This window comes from Zingiber officinale, unplaced genomic scaffold (genome assembly GCF_018446385.1).
Source record: "Zingiber officinale cultivar Zhangliang unplaced genomic scaffold, Zo_v1.1 ctg134, whole genome shotgun sequence".
Taxonomy (NCBI): Eukaryota; Viridiplantae; Streptophyta; class Magnoliopsida; order Zingiberales; family Zingiberaceae; genus Zingiber; species Zingiber officinale.
The window spans coordinates 241,230-256,087 of record NW_024589830.1 but is presented as its reverse complement, the minus strand read 5'-3'; the positions used below and the strand labels follow the sequence as shown (position 1 = coordinate 256,087).

The 14,858-nt window shown below is 35.5% G+C and overlaps 2 protein-coding genes across 7 annotated transcripts; both read left to right on the top strand.

The window, feature by feature from the left end:
- Positions 1 to 597: 597 nt before the first annotated feature.
- Positions 598 to 7,117, top strand: LOC122036207 (transcription factor TGA2.2-like). Of its 5 annotated transcripts, none has more exons than XM_042595471.1 (11): positions 598 to 1,147; positions 1,256 to 1,389; positions 2,618 to 2,641; positions 2,716 to 2,974; positions 4,212 to 4,289; positions 4,376 to 4,435; positions 4,835 to 4,912; positions 5,006 to 5,057; positions 5,735 to 6,006; positions 6,135 to 6,380; positions 6,517 to 7,117. In XM_042595471.1, exons 4-11 carry the CDS (start codon positions 2,909 to 2,911, stop codon positions 6,661 to 6,663), a joined length of 999 nt encoding a protein of 332 aa, XP_042451405.1. In that variant the 5' UTR covers positions 598 to 1,147; positions 1,256 to 1,389; positions 2,618 to 2,641; positions 2,716 to 2,908; the 3' UTR covers positions 6,664 to 7,117. The 5 variants fall into 5 exon arrangements, with proteins under 5 accessions (XP_042451405.1, XP_042451404.1, XP_042451402.1 ...); XM_042595470.1 differs by having other exon boundaries at positions 2,618 to 2,691; positions 2,782 to 2,974; XM_042595468.1 differs by having other exon boundaries at positions 2,581 to 2,641.
- Positions 7,118 to 8,318: 1,201 nt separating this feature from the next.
- Positions 8,319 to 14,380, top strand: LOC122036209 (thioredoxin H4-1-like). 2 transcript variants are annotated; one of them, XM_042595476.1, is made up of 5 exons: positions 8,319 to 8,493; positions 12,010 to 12,087; positions 12,645 to 12,764; positions 13,304 to 13,426; positions 14,181 to 14,380. In XM_042595476.1, the coding sequence occupies exons 2-5, from the start codon at positions 12,067 to 12,069 to the stop codon at positions 14,244 to 14,246; spliced, it is 330 nt and encodes a 109-aa protein (XP_042451410.1). In that variant the 5' UTR covers positions 8,319 to 8,493; positions 12,010 to 12,066; the 3' UTR covers positions 14,247 to 14,380. The 2 variants fall into 2 exon arrangements, with proteins under 2 accessions (XP_042451410.1, XP_042451409.1); XM_042595475.1 differs by lacking the exon at positions 14,181 to 14,380 and adding an exon at positions 13,717 to 14,063.
- The last annotated feature ends 478 nt before the right edge of the window (positions 14,381 to 14,858 follow it).

Genomic DNA, 14,858 nt, shown 5'->3' with positions numbered 1-14,858 from the left:
AGAGAAGTCGGTGGAGATAAAAAGATATTAGACTTATAAAAATTTATGGAGGATAAGATGAGGATTTATGAAATTATATAAGGATATTTTAGAGAAAAAATTATTAAAATAGGATTTTTTTTAAAAAGTAGGGACTTCTATATTTTTTTAAAAATAGCTTATAAACTCCAAAACAACTTATTTTGACAGCTTATAAGTTGTTTGAAAAAAAATTTATCAAATAAATTTGAAGAACTTATAAACTCCAAAACAACTTATAAACGATTTTAAAGAGCTTTATAAGCTCAGCCAAACCATCTTTAAATCAATTAAAAGTTGATTATTAGAGGATTTTTTTCAAAGGACTCTTAATTTTTAATATTTTAATATATAATTTTAGGATTTAAATGTCTCATTTATTTTATTTTATTGTTTAAATATCTTTTTATTAATAAATGAGTGAGTAATTTAAAAGAGAAAAAATATTTTAATTTAAGTCAGAGATATATTAACAGTAGAATGATGTCAGGGCGTTTTAATATTAATAAAATTCGAAAAATATTATTTTAACCTTTTTTTTCCCATATCTTTTCCTCGATCAGCAAAAAGAAAAAGAAAAAAAAATCATAATTTTCCCAAAGTTAGGAAAAGATTGAAAAAGGTTGAAGATATCTGCGACCGAGAGATCCAAGAGAAGAGTCAAAGCTGCAGCAGCAGCAGGAGGAGGAGGAGGAGTTGAGGAGACCGGCCGATCCTTCGCAGCCGCGACGAGTTCTCCCACAAAAATCTTAGGTTTTGCAGGCAGATTTTTAGCCCACTCGTCCGCCGAAGGTGGCTCCTTTATTGTTCAATCCGCCCCTGCTGGCCCGTACTCTCTAGGATTTGTGGAGCCTCGATCTCTTGCTTCGGAAGCAGGCTTTGGACACTCGTATTTTACTGTACAGATAAGGGTTCGGGGTTGTCATCTTCGATTAGGTGTCGCCTTGGCGCTGAGAGGTTGGTGCGACAAGGGTTCCGGATTCTGGAATCCTAATAGGTCGGGAAGTGGCGAATTTTAAGTTCATCTTTTGGGATCGGTAACGGCGGTGGCGACGGTGGACAAAATGGTAATCTAATTGAGGTCGGCATGCCGAGCTTTTTTTCGCCTTCAACGGCGTTTTCAAAATGAGTATGTTGATAGTCTATACCTCTGATCTTCTTTGATTTCTGTAGTACTTGTTTCATTGTTAATATTGCTACTCTTGATACATTCTATGTCTACTTGCGCTGAGACTAGTTGCAAATAGCTAATTTACCTGAGGAAGTTCAGCTCCATCATTTTTGTGACTAGAAGCTGTGCCTGTTTTGTTATCTGTTTCAATCATTTCTGCGGTTTACACTGGAGAGACGGAGTGATAACGGGAATCTGATGTGAGTTAGTTCCTCTTTCTGCAACTAACTTGTTCATATGTGGTTGATGCATATATCGTAACTAGGAGTTATTGAATATGGTGGAAATGTTGAACGCAATGGACAAGAACATTATTATGCTTATGTTTGGGTGTTTGAAAGAAATTCAGATTTCCATTAGTTTTAATCAATATATTACTTATTAGTTGGACAAAGGGGAAATTCAGATTATTTATTTGGTTATTCTTATAAATCTTCAATTCTAGCTGATATTTATGCTAATTCTGTTTGACCAGGGAAATCTGAGTGCACACTTTCTTATTTTATCCATTTTTATTACCAATTTGGATCTTGACCAATCAAGACTTATAGCAATGACTGTTGTGCTAATTCAATCCACATTCAACCATATGTTGCACACCACTTATCATCTTTCTACAAGAGAATATATAAGAGATTGCTTGGAATGCTTTCTTTCACATACATCTGCTTTTGTGTCACTCCTTGTAAAGGCTTGATAATTTTGTAAAATTGATTGGCTCAAGAATCTTCCCTCAACATAAGTTTCTGTTACCTCTATCTATTATTGCTTAGTGAGATTTCCCTGGCGAAATTCTGGTAGCATACTGGTTTGTTTGTAACGTAGAGACATGTTGTCAGTGCTGGAATGTAACCTTTGATTATGATAAACATACATATACAACCATATGTATACAAGTACATATATAAGCATATATAAATCCCTTCTCCAGTTTTTCCCTTTCTGTCCAACAAGTAGCTTGTGCTTTGTGTTTGCCTCACTATAGCAGAGGTAAATGCAATACATTTCCTGATTTTGGCGCACTTCAGTAATCTATATAAATTCATATAAGTGCTTCCTCTTAACTCTGCAAGAGTGAATTTCTTCTGTGTCCATCGACTTTCTACTAAAAAATATTCTGAACCTAGTTTGGCATAGTTATCCCTGTCGAATCTTTTCCTCTTATGAATTTATTTTGATTGTTAATATCCTGCTTCCTAGCATAGGTAAATTTTACTAGTTCTATATTTTTACAATGGGGCATATATATATATATATCTTTTGTCCATTGTTTAAGTAGATTAAGTGTTAAAAAAGAAGTTTGTTATGTAATCAATTAAGCTAAAATTCATTTTGATGATTTGACATATCTAAATTGTATAATGATACATACGTGTTTCTATACCACATAGGTTGTTCGAGGTTAAAGATTGTTTACTATTTGTTCAGATCTAGCAGCTACTGCAAAACAAGGTAGACAAGCTATCACTCTTGACTCCTCCGAGTTTGGAGTTCTGTTTAAGGTACGATAGACTCTTATTTTGCAGATTGTTGGTGGCACTCAACTAAACTGCTGCTAATAGAAGAATGCTTTGCTGAGTTTTTGAAAGCAGCCTGTGTCTTTCAGACATTACACCTTCAATTGCTAGGGTTTGTTTTTGAGGCCTCTGCAAGAAAACACAGTGCGACAAAGTCTGGTATCATCTAGAAGAGGTCAGTTTGAGAATCAGAGAGCCCTCAATGGCAGATGGTAGTCCTAGGACAGATACCTCCACAGATGTGGACACTGATGACAAACATCAGATGGTGATTTTCTTTGCCTTTTTATTATTGCATACGTATGCATTCTTGTTGTTGATTCTTCTGCAAGTACTACACATTTATGGAGTCATTATCTGCCAGATTATTATATCAATCAATATGAAAGATGCACAAATATATTTCATTTGATAAGTCATGGTTTTGGAACCATGTTCTAGTATCAGGGTATACATTAGCTTTCCCTTGGCTATATTGTCAAATCATCCAAGGACTGAACTATAGAACGGTTTAGTTATATCTAAGATTTTTTTTTTCAGAGAAAACAATGAAAAGAGCAGACATGTGGAAACTAGTATACCAGTTTTGAGAAGATTGGTAATTGGTTATGACAAGGTTTTGAACTAAATGAGTCAGACCCAGAAGTGCGATGAAGCTGCAAAATGAGCCAAGACTCTTGAATGGCTTAGATTTGGTATCAGTTATGCCTTCGAGCTCATCTCAATATCTTATTGAGCCAAGTCTATTTTTAGCATAACTGAGCTTGATCAATTCTTGGCTTGGGCTTTTAAGTTTGTGAACATTCTTTTGTGTGCATGAATGGACTGAACAAGCTTCATTTATAATCTTGAGAACAGACATGGAAATTTTTGTTATGAAATCATGAAGAAGCTCATTTATAGCCAAATACTTATTTATAAACTCGGTTATGGGTTCTCAGCAAGCTCATTTAGTCACACATCAACTTATCACCTTTGTTTGATTGGCTGGAGCATTCATGGCTAGTAAGTTCTAGTTCCAGCTTGACTGTTATGAATTTCAGTTAAATTCCAACTTAAATTAGCCTTGGTCAACTTTGATAAGCTTTCTAGCTCAAGCTCAATCTTTTTAAGCAACATAAACAGGCATAGCTCAAGCTCAATCTTTTTAAGCAACATAAACAGGCGTAGCTCAAGCTTGTTTTGGATTTGTTTAAATTTGAATGAACCAACCTTGAGCGTTTTCGCTGCATATAGCTTGAGCTCAATAGGTTGAACCAGATAATAAAATTTGGCTAGCCAAGACGAGAAATTGTATACTCAACTCACTCAGCTCACAGCCATAGTTAGTATTCCCATAGAATTTGACTGACTAGCAGATGTGTTGAATAAAATGGATATGTGATTCTTGTTTTGTCTGTTTATTTTAATTTTATTGGATGTATCTATGGCCCTTCATCTCATGTTGCAAAAAGGAGGAATATATCTTCTTGTGGTTAGCAATCCTTGATTTTTCTACTTTGCAGTTAGAACAAGGACAACTTGCTACAGTTGCAGCTTCTGATTCTAGTGACAGGACGAAGGACAGACCACTAGACCAAAAGGTTACCTTTTTCTGTTGTCTCTATTTGATGTTTTCTTCTATTAAGCAAATGTGTTGAGTATTGCATTGGATAATTTTATTGTACAGACACTTCGTCGCCTTGCTCAAAATCGTGAAGCTGCTAGAAAGAGTAGGTTGAGGAAAAAGGTACTTTATCTCTATTTGGTTGCAATCTTTATGCTGTTTTCCACTTCCATAGAATTATCACTTAAATAACATTTACTTGGATCATTAGTGAACCTTTCTGCTAAGATGTCCTTGTATCCAAAACTTGTATGCAGTAGATTGATAAATTGGTTGTTAAATCTTCATCTAACCTTCCAAGTTCTGATTATAACTTCTAGTTATATATCGCATAATGATACAATTATCAGACTATCTCTGTTTTATTGAATTTGGGTATTAACCCTATTGTGAAAAGTGATGATTTTAAATATTTATCATTTGCAGAAATTTCTGTACTTTCTTCTTTATGCAAATAAATTGGAACACCATTTTATTTTTCAACTAATCATCATTCACATGCTTTCTTTTTGAAACCACAAGGCTTATGTACAACAACTAGAGACTAGCCGACTGAAACTTACTCAACTTGAGCAGGAGCTTCAAAGAGCTCGTCAACAGGTATGGTCCCTTTGTCCATATGCTTTTCAACGTTATTCAGGCTATCACAGACTTTACGGATTATCTAACAATGCTAAACATTTCTTCTTTTAGGGAATTTTTATTTCTAGCTCAGGAGATCAATCCCATGCTGTTGGTGGAAATGGTAATTTCTATGGTTTGATTCCATCTGAGTTCTAATCTAAAATTACCTTTTTAGATTACATACTGGGGACAAATTCAGCAATCAGTAACATTGTATTATTCTCTAGGTGAAGACACGGATTTAATTCCAAGACGTTGTCAACCATTAAAAAAGGGATATTTCCAATTGAGCTAGCTAGTACCTTGAAAGTCTAGAATATTCAGTCTATTGAATTGTAATTTCATTCATGATATGCCACATAAAACCTTATTTAAACTTAATGAGTTGCCTTCCCATATTCCTTTCTAGACTCTTGTGTTAATACTCTTATTGAGCTTTTCTCCTTGAGGCAACTAAAGAGGAGTATCTGTACAGAAAAGGCTTATGAAAATTAGTTATTCATGAACGTTTGCCAGTCTTGTGCAGGTTAATATTTGGAAAACTATTGTTCTTTATTTTTGGACCCACTTTCCCCTTTATAATTTCCTTGATATGTTATCTCTCCAAGCATTACTGTGGTTGATTTTTTCATGTTGGGTGGGAATTCTTGAGACTCTTTGAGACTTAAGTATTGCCAAGAATGCCATAGTGCTTCTCTTTGTATACAAGTTGCATAATCACATAGAAATTTTTGGATGCTGTTATAAATTGTTTTACTGTGATGCAATCATATTTACATGTTTATTTGCATGTTGCAGGTGCCTTGGCTTTTGATGCAGAATATGCACGATGGCTTGAAGAGCAGAACAGACAGATCAATGAACTGAGGACTGCTGTGAATGCTCATGCCAGTGAAGATGATCTCCGTGTTATTGTTGACGGTGTCTTGGCTCATTATGAAGAGATATTTAGGATCAAGGGCATTGCTGCCAAGGCAGATGTCTTTCACATACTGTCAGGCATGTGGAAGACACCAGCTGAAAGATGTTTCATGTGGCTAGGGGGATTCCGCTCATCTGAACTTCTGAAGGTGCAAAGCATCATATCGTTCTGCACTTAACGTTGTGCTTCGTATTTCACTTGCACAAATTTGTTATAATGAACTTATCTCCCTTTGGGCATTCTTTAAGTTTGATTTCATTCGCCACAATGCTACAGCTACTTGCAAATCAACTGGAGCCGTTAACAGAACAGCAAGTTGTGGGCATCTGTAACCTCCAGCAATCATCCCAACAAGCTGAGGATGCTCTCTCTCAAGGGATGGAAGCACTGCAGCAGTCCTTGGCAGAAACATTGGCTGGGTCGCTTGGTCCCTCAGGGTCTTCAGGGAATGTTGCAAACTACATGGGTCAGATGGCTATGGCAATGGGAAAACTTGGAACTCTTGAGAATTTTCTTCGCCAGGTACCTATTTAAACTCTTACATTTCAGTGGGAAAACCTAATTCATGCTCGTTCTCTACATGATGTTCATTTCTTCCATCCTTTCTCATTTCTTATCATTGGATCCAATATGAAATCCTTGTTATACACCATTCCAGGCTGACAACCTACGGCAGCAAACCTTACAACAAATGCATCGGATATTAACTACTCGACAATCTGCACGGGCACTTCTTGCCATACATGACTATTTTTCCCGTCTTCGTGCCTTGAGTTCTCTTTGGCTCGCTCGGCCGCGGGAGTAAAAGGACACATATACCCTGTCTTATTCTACCTGAGCTTACCACATCCTACTACTCGGGGCTTCTTTTACTGAGATACCAGCTGATGAGTTGCATAATTAACTCCTATATTGTTAACCTGGTCGAGGAAAATCTGGGGTCTCATCAAGGCTAATCCTCCATCCTTGATGCATCCTATCGTCGCAAGGTGAAGAAGACTTCCTTTGTTGTATTGTATGCTTGTCAATCGGTCAAACAATTAGTGGAATAATCTCAGCTATTTGTTGCTTAATTATTCAGACTTTTTTCTTGATCCTTGCACTGCAAGACTCGGGCGTGTTGATGTTTCACAATTTAGATGTCATTGTACAGGGATTTAATGGTATTTTTAGTCCAAATTAACCATTCGAGTCTTTATGCTTATGTACTAACTTTATTACAATCATGTTGGCGGTGTAGGAATTTGAGTGGGATGGTCTATAAACTTGTATGATGTAGTTTATTGACTGAGTAATTTTTTTTTATTTTTTCAAGAATGAGACTCAATACAACTCTTTAGGTAACTTTTGACTTTCTAAAAGCTAATTGCCAAGCCATTACATTTATCCTCACCTAATTTTGACCTAAATTTGTTTCCATTAAAAATTTTGGCCATTCAAAGTCTTGGCCTCCCGGTCCAAAAGCTAATTAATTATCTTAAATCGTTTCATTAATTTCGCAATAGACACAAAACACACATATCAATTGGAAGCGTGAAGATGGTATTTTCAATTCTCATGGCCATAATATATTTAAAAAAAATACGGTCAAACAGTCAGATTTCTATCGCATCCAACATTTGACTTATTTCGAGCCTTATCCACACAAGAACAAGGAAAGCGTGTTATCCAATGTCAACTTTTGGAACAATGACGACTAAAATATTTTTAAATGTTATTTTTTTTTAAAAAATATTATTTTTCATTTATGATGGTAAAAAATAAATATGTTCGTCCCCGTCAATTCGTCTCAGGCTAATACAGAAGAAGTAAATCACGGATGACTACTAACCTTTAGAATAATGACTAACACATAAATGATGTATTTATCTCGACTTTGTCGAGATTCAAATCTCAGACCTCATAATGACAACACCTTATGCGCCAACGTCCCGAGGAGCACATATTTCTTGGACCACTTTTTTTTGTAGTCCAGGGGATGTGTCACTCGTATTTGCGACTGGATCATGACCGTAAATTATTGGGATCCTTTCTTGGGTTCACCGTCCCGACCAAATTATAGTTTTTGTTCGGAGCGGGCGATCAGAGGCCGCTCGGAAGTCTTTGGTGGTGGATAAGTGGTTAGATTACTGGGCGCCGAGCGAGGATGTCCTCCGAACGACCTTCGACCTCTTGTTTCGAACAAAAATTATAATCTGATGAGGACGATAAACCAAAAAAGAGATCATAACCATTTATGGCTGGATCATCTCCTACATCATAAAAAATAATCCAAGAGATCCTGCCTATGTCCGAGGAGACTATTATTTTTAAAGTATGTCTCTTGATCAAATATATTTTGCAATATTCAACATTAAATAACTGTGACAGCTCAAATGGAGTTTTTAATATAATTTTTTGAAATGTCTTCGGTTTGCAATTTTTTTTAAAAAAAAACTCTTTGTTTTCTAGAATGTTTCAAAGCGGTTGATATACGACGACTCAAAACCTCCTCTTCGACTCCGAACTAACCGAACGATTCTTCATCTCTCATCTGCTCCGGCGAACGCTCTCTCTCCAGCTGCCGAACGTCGTGAAACAGCTGGAGCAACAAGTAGTGGCTTTTTCATACGCTCTTTCTGATTTAAATTTCCAGGTTTGTGATTTTTGTTCAGATCAGCCGTTAAGTTGATTGCGCTCGTAGATTTAGGGCTTTTCTTAGGTATTTTGCTTTCTTGTTTCGGGCTAGGGCAATTAGAGGCTTTCTGTGTCGTTCTGTATCTGTTAAAACTCTAATAGAAATTTCTTGTAGACGGTGCTTTTCATCGTATATGTGATGCTTTTGCTAAGTCCTTTGTAGAGAGAAATTTTCTGAAAAATTCTCGTCAACCAAACCGGTCTTAATGAATGCTAGTTTAAACTTTTTTAAAGGGTTTATAGCTTGGTGTAGAAGAGATACCATTTGTGTTCCGTGATATGCTCAAATTTTAGCAAGGAGATGTATGAGGATCTGTTGAATTTAGAAAGAAAGGTTGTGGTGGAAATTGGAAAATTTTCAGCTTATTTATTCAGTATATTATGTATATGCTAAGAAAACTTAGTTATCCAACCACTTTGTCATACACAAGTAGGTCGTGATCAGTAACATAAGATTGTTTTATAGTATATGTGAAATAGAAGGTAGCTAATGATAGTTCTTGTAAAACCTAAGTCGCATGAATTCTAGACAGTTGAAATAAGAATTCGAATAGGAAAAACAAAAACATATGAGCATGGATCTTCGTTTCATCGAGAACATGACATAAGAAAAATAAATACATAAACATAATGAATAATCATGTCTTTATCCTTTAGCGTCGTCTAGAAGACCTTGAGGAAGAATAAGCTGAAGCAAACGGGGAGGATCTTCCAAGGGACTTAGGGGATGACGGCGCCGAAAAGTTTTAGATCAATGGAGAACCAAAAACTGTCAAGATTCAACACTGAACCCTTGGGGATCAACCCTATATATAGTGGACATCTAAGCCCATGGATAATAATAGATGTGGGACTATATATTCTACGCATATAAGATCTACATCCAATAATCGAAACCCAATAAGCCTAATCTAGATCACTTTAATGCACAACTTACAATTAAGCCCACCAATTAGAGATAATAACCAACAATCTCCCACTTGGGCTATTTGTGAGTTGTATATGAAATACAAGCAAAACTTCAGTTGATATCAAACTTTATGGGTATAGAATATCCCTGTAAACAATCTGGTTCATTAACTTCATTGGTATAGGACTAAAGAGGTCATAGCTACTGTATATGATCGTAACAAGCCTCAACAGTAATCACAATACCAATGTCATTAATGACATGGATCAAGATGTAGATGTGTAGAGTGAAAATCACATGGAATGCGACCATTACATGTCAATTTTCAACTGGTCCTAAGATGACCTCAAAAGAGGTCAGATCATATTTGCGAAATACTTTATACTAAACTGCAAAAGCAAATCATGATCAACTTATGATTCCAAAAGGAATCTGTATCATATTTACAAATACCAAATGTTAAACAACAATAATAATGATGATATCATAGTCAGAATGTCAAAAAAATATATAAATTCCTATTATGTTTTGAACTTTAAGTATGTACAATAATCAAAACAAAATATTTGTCTTTATTATCAAATATAGAGCAATAAAATAAATATAGACTCTCACTAGATGAGTTCTTCTTCCATAAGAAGGACTCCTATATTCACAACATGTGCATGAAACACCTTAGGCACCAAGCCTTTGGTGAGTGGATCGACCAACATAGAATATGTGCTGATGTGCTCTACCATAATCTTACTACTCTAAACACTTTCTTTAACCGCTAGAAACTTGATGTCGATGTGCTTGGACTTTGATGAACTGCGGTTGTTCTTGGCATAAAGTTCTACGACTTTATTATCATAGTAGATCCTTAGTGGTCTGTCAATGCCATCAATGATCTTTAATGCTGTGATGAAGTTTCGTAGCCAAATCCCGTGATTTGATGCTTTGTAGCATGCTACCAATTCTACCTCCATAGTAGAAGTGGCTAATAGCGTCCGCTTGACGCTCTTCCAAGATATAGCCCCTTCAGCAAGCATAAAAATATAACCTGAAGTAGATCTCTTGCTATCCAAGCATACAGCAAAATCGGAGTCTGAATATCCAATCACCTCCAGATGATCTGATTTCCGATATGTGAGCATATGTCTTTTAATTCTTTGCAAATACTACATCACTTTCTTTACCGCTTTCCAGTGCAATGATCCTGGGTTACTTACATATCTGCCTAAAATAATTAAAAAATAAAAAAATAAAAAAATAATCTCAATTGATTAAAAATAATTCTAATCGATTGATAATTAACGTAGTCATGAGTTTAAGGCTATTTATCGATTGATTTTTTTTTAAATTTTAGACTCGGCAATCGATTGCTCGACCAAAGCAATCGATTGAACACAATTTTACCTAAAATTAGATTAAACAGTGATAGTTTTCGTTGTTCTTCGTATTCTTCTCAGAAACATGAAAAACTCAAAAAATAAATCTATCCTAGTTTTCCCTTATATGATTTGCAACGATCAAAAATTAATTTTTTATTAACTAGGAAAAACTTAATCTAGCAAACAAACAACAAATTGATGAAAAACTTAAACTTTATTGCTAATGAAAACGATGAAACAAAACAACTTGGCTCTGATACCAATTGATAGTTCTTGTAAAACCTAAGCTGTATGAATTCTGGATAGCCGAAATAAAAATTCAAATAAGAAAAACAAAAACATATGAGCATGGATCTTCGTTTCATTGAGAACATGACATAAGAAAAATAAATACATAAACATAATAGCAAAGAATCTAATTGAAGAGTCATGTCTTTGTCCTTTAGTATCGTCTAGAAGACCCTGAGGAAAAAGAAACGGAAGAAAACAGGGAGGATCTTCCAAGGAACTTAGAGAATGACGACGCCAAAAAGTTTTAGGTCAATGGGAATCAAAAGCTCTGTCAAGATTAAACACTAAACCCTTGGGGACCAACCCTATATATAGTGGACATCTATTATCAACCTATAGATGATAATAGATGCGGGACTATAGGTTCTATATATACAAGATTTACATCCAATAACCAAAACCCAATAAGCCTAAGTTATATCACTTTAATGGGTTCGATTTGTATTCATATGCACAACTTACAATTAAGCTCGCCAATTAGAGATAATAACCAACAGCTAGGATGTAAGTATGGCCACAGTGTGCCTTTACATCATTATTTTGATGTATTCTTTCCAACTTCCACAATAATGATGACCAGAAACTGCATGCCCCGTCTATTTTATGATCGATTATGGATCTTATCCAACCTATGTAAAGTCATTTTATAGTGGTACCCATATCACTTAAATTTTTATCATGTTGACGAAGTGTTTCCTCTGTTTAGCAGGCCTTTAACTTTACGTGATTGAAGTTTTATAATAATTAAGCATGTCTCAATTGCAGATTCTCTTATTGAGAAATTTACTTTTCCACATAATTTGGGCATACCTTTTTTTTTCATTCAGATGTAGATCATTATCATCTCATTGTTCCTGTCATGTTATGGACATAAGTTTATACTAACGCGTATTTTCTTCAGTTTTGTTTTTTCAGACGAAGCTGATCCTCTGGTTATCCAGTCACAATTCTAACCCTAATGGGAAATTGTTCAGGAAAGGTGAGAAATTATCCATTCATGGCAAGAGAACAGTAATAATGGATTGGAACACATCCCTTTGTACTCTTTAGGAACTTTATATGCTTCCGTGCTTCTTGAATTGCATGCTTTTGCTGTTTGTCCACAATTTGAACGCTGGTAAAGTAGGCTGCTGTTTATACTTGCTCATAAACCTTGGAATTTTATGCATATTGATACATGTTTTGGTGCATTTGCTTGCGTTCTAGAACTTTAGAAAGTAGTAAAGGGCTTGCTATGCTTAGCTAACGTGCATCTGAATTTGGAACAGTTCTCTGAGTAGTTATGCTAAGTATAAACCCTTCGATTCAGCAGTGATATATTGAATGGACGAAATTTTCTTCTCTATGTATTGACTATAGAAGAATATTGCTATGTTATCATAAAATTAGACAAAAGAAAGTTAAAGAAGTATTTCATCTCTCTCTCTCTCTCTCTCTCTTGGCTTCTGCAATTTAAAAAAATGTTTGCTAATATTAGTCTTAAAAGAAGATATCATTTAAAAGCCTCGGCTAACCTCCCTTTTTCTCTCTCTTTAGGAAGGAAAAGATGCTGATCTTCAAGATGAGATAGACTTCAGTGGTGGAAACGTGCATGTAATAACAAGCAAAGACAACTGGGACCAAAAGATTTCTGAAGCAAAAAAGGATGGAAAGATAGTAAGTAACTCGAGAAGATATTTCTGTAACATGAATCACACAAACAACATGCTCGCTATACATTAATGCAAAAACACGTTATCATTGTGCAATCCTGAGACTGAAACGCACTTTTCAGTTCCATGACTATTATCTGTCAATTACTTCAGGCTAAGATAGTTGCCAATCTGAATGATTTAGGTCAACTTAACTAATAACTAGATTGGCAAAAGGAGGGCCTCTGTATTAGGGGGATTTAAGTGATGTAAACTAAACTAAAATTTAATCTTCTTATATGTGAATCAACTATGACAAAATTCAAGTATACTGAAGCCTCTATTATTGAAGTAGATGGTGTTGAAACCATTAACATATCATTCTGGCATATACTAGAGTTTAGACGTGCTTATTCAGTTTTAAATGCCTTTAAATACTACTACAACCTTTAGGAGGTTTGACAATTATCATGGAAATCATTTAGATGAGAAGAATAATTATAATAACTCAATTTTGTTGTATATCACTGTGTGTCTAGCTTTAGTCTATCTTTCCTCCTGCAGGTCGTAGCAAATTTTAGCGCTACATGGTGTGGCCCATGCAGAGTGATGGCACCAGTTTATACAGAGCTGTCGGAGAAGTATCCAGCATTGATGTTTTTGACAATAGATGTCGATGAGTTATCGGTAAGATATTCTTTCTGATTCATTATGTCCCTCTAAGTTTTGAACATTCTCATCAATAGCTTAGTCAGTTCAATATCAATGGTGTGGTTTCTGTCATCTCTTTTTATGGCTACAGTGCTTGAAACTCTTTAAGAGTTCGATTATCCAAAGCATTGTATGCTCAACCATTCACATCAGCAACTTCAGTTCTTAATTGGAGTTCTTAACAGATTTGCATGCAATGTCCTATGGGTCGGCATAGCTGAAAATTCTTGAGCATCTTTGGTTCATTATTATTAACATTGTTTTAGGAGTTAAGCTCATCATGGGACATCCGTGCAACTCCGACTTTCTTTTTCTTTAGAGGTGGGCAACAAGTGGATAAAATAATCGGTGCCAACAGAACTGAGCTGGAGAAGAAGATAGTCACTTTTGCCGAACCCTCAACTCAATGATCCAAGACTCAAATCGACGCTGAGAAAGCCTATGAATCCTCACACTCTTCGTCTTTATATCTTTGTTATATGCCTTTGATCTCCTTGTTCAAATTATACCGAACCGATTCTCGTAAAACTCTTTCATTGTTTGTGTGTGATACATGTATTGAATCTAGTAAGTGGAAATTTTTGTGTTTACTGATTCAGTTACTAGCCCATCATATTTCTTTCTTTTTTTTTTTTTTAAGAAAAAGATACTTTTTATATGTGCCATAAATCTAGATTATTTATAAAAGCCTGCAAGTCTGAAACATCTTTGGAAATTGATAATTGTGTAGGTGAAGACCTGTCGACTTTTGCGTAACATGACCATCATGCAATTCTCCAGCTGCTCTGCGCCATGACAAAACAATTAACAAAAATAGTTGGCACAAACGTCGAGATCTGAAGCAAACATTTTACATGGACAGTGATGCGTTGCGTCCAAGCCTGGGATCCAAGGTCACGAATGGGATCCTCTCGATCATCTTTTTCTCTGATCTGTTCCTGGATAAGATAATAAAAAATAAATACGTTCGTCTCAACGTCTTCGTCAATTTGTTTCAAGATCAACAGAGAAGAAATACATTACGGACAATTACTAACTTTTGAAATAGGAGGCCAGATCCTCTAGACCATAAAATACGATTTAGAGGATGGACCATTTCACTTATAAGTGTAAATTCATGGATCCTATCTGTTATACAGGTAGGGTCATGAGATTCCATCTATTAGCAACCCCTGATTCAGAAGGATCAAGGATTATGATCCAAAATCTCTATTGTTGGAATAATGAATAACACATAAGGATTAAATTTATCCCACTAATAAATATGCAGGACCTCTTTTAATTCAAAATCTTCTAAATAAGAGGATCTGACCTCCTCCCACTAATATAAATATTAGATCAAAAGATGATTGTATTTATGGATCACAAGATCTGGTCCCTCCAAAGCCATTGGATCGAGGAAGAGGAA

Bases quoted from the DNA above. Each gene is read 5' to 3' on its own strand.
- LOC122036207 (XM_042595473.1), top strand. From the start codon at position 2,909: ATGGCAGATGGTAGTCCTAGGACAGATACCTCCACAGATGTGGACACT. The intron at 2,975-4,211 runs GTGATTTTCTTT...TCTACTTTGCAG, and splicing joins CTGATGACAAACATCAGATG to TTAGAACAAGGACAACTTGC. The intron at 6,381-6,516 runs GTACCTATTTAA...ACACCATTCCAG, and splicing joins TTGAGAATTTTCTTCGCCAG to GCTGACAACCTACGGCAGCA.
- LOC122036209 (XM_042595475.1), top strand. From the start codon at position 12,067: ATGGGAAATTGTTCAGGAAAG. The intron at 12,765-13,303 runs GTAAGTAACTCG...TTCCTCCTGCAG, and splicing joins CAAAAAAGGATGGAAAGATA to GTCGTAGCAAATTTTAGCGC. The intron at 13,427-13,716 runs GTAAGATATTCT...ACATTGTTTTAG, and splicing joins TAGATGTCGATGAGTTATCG to GAGTTAAGCTCATCATGGGA.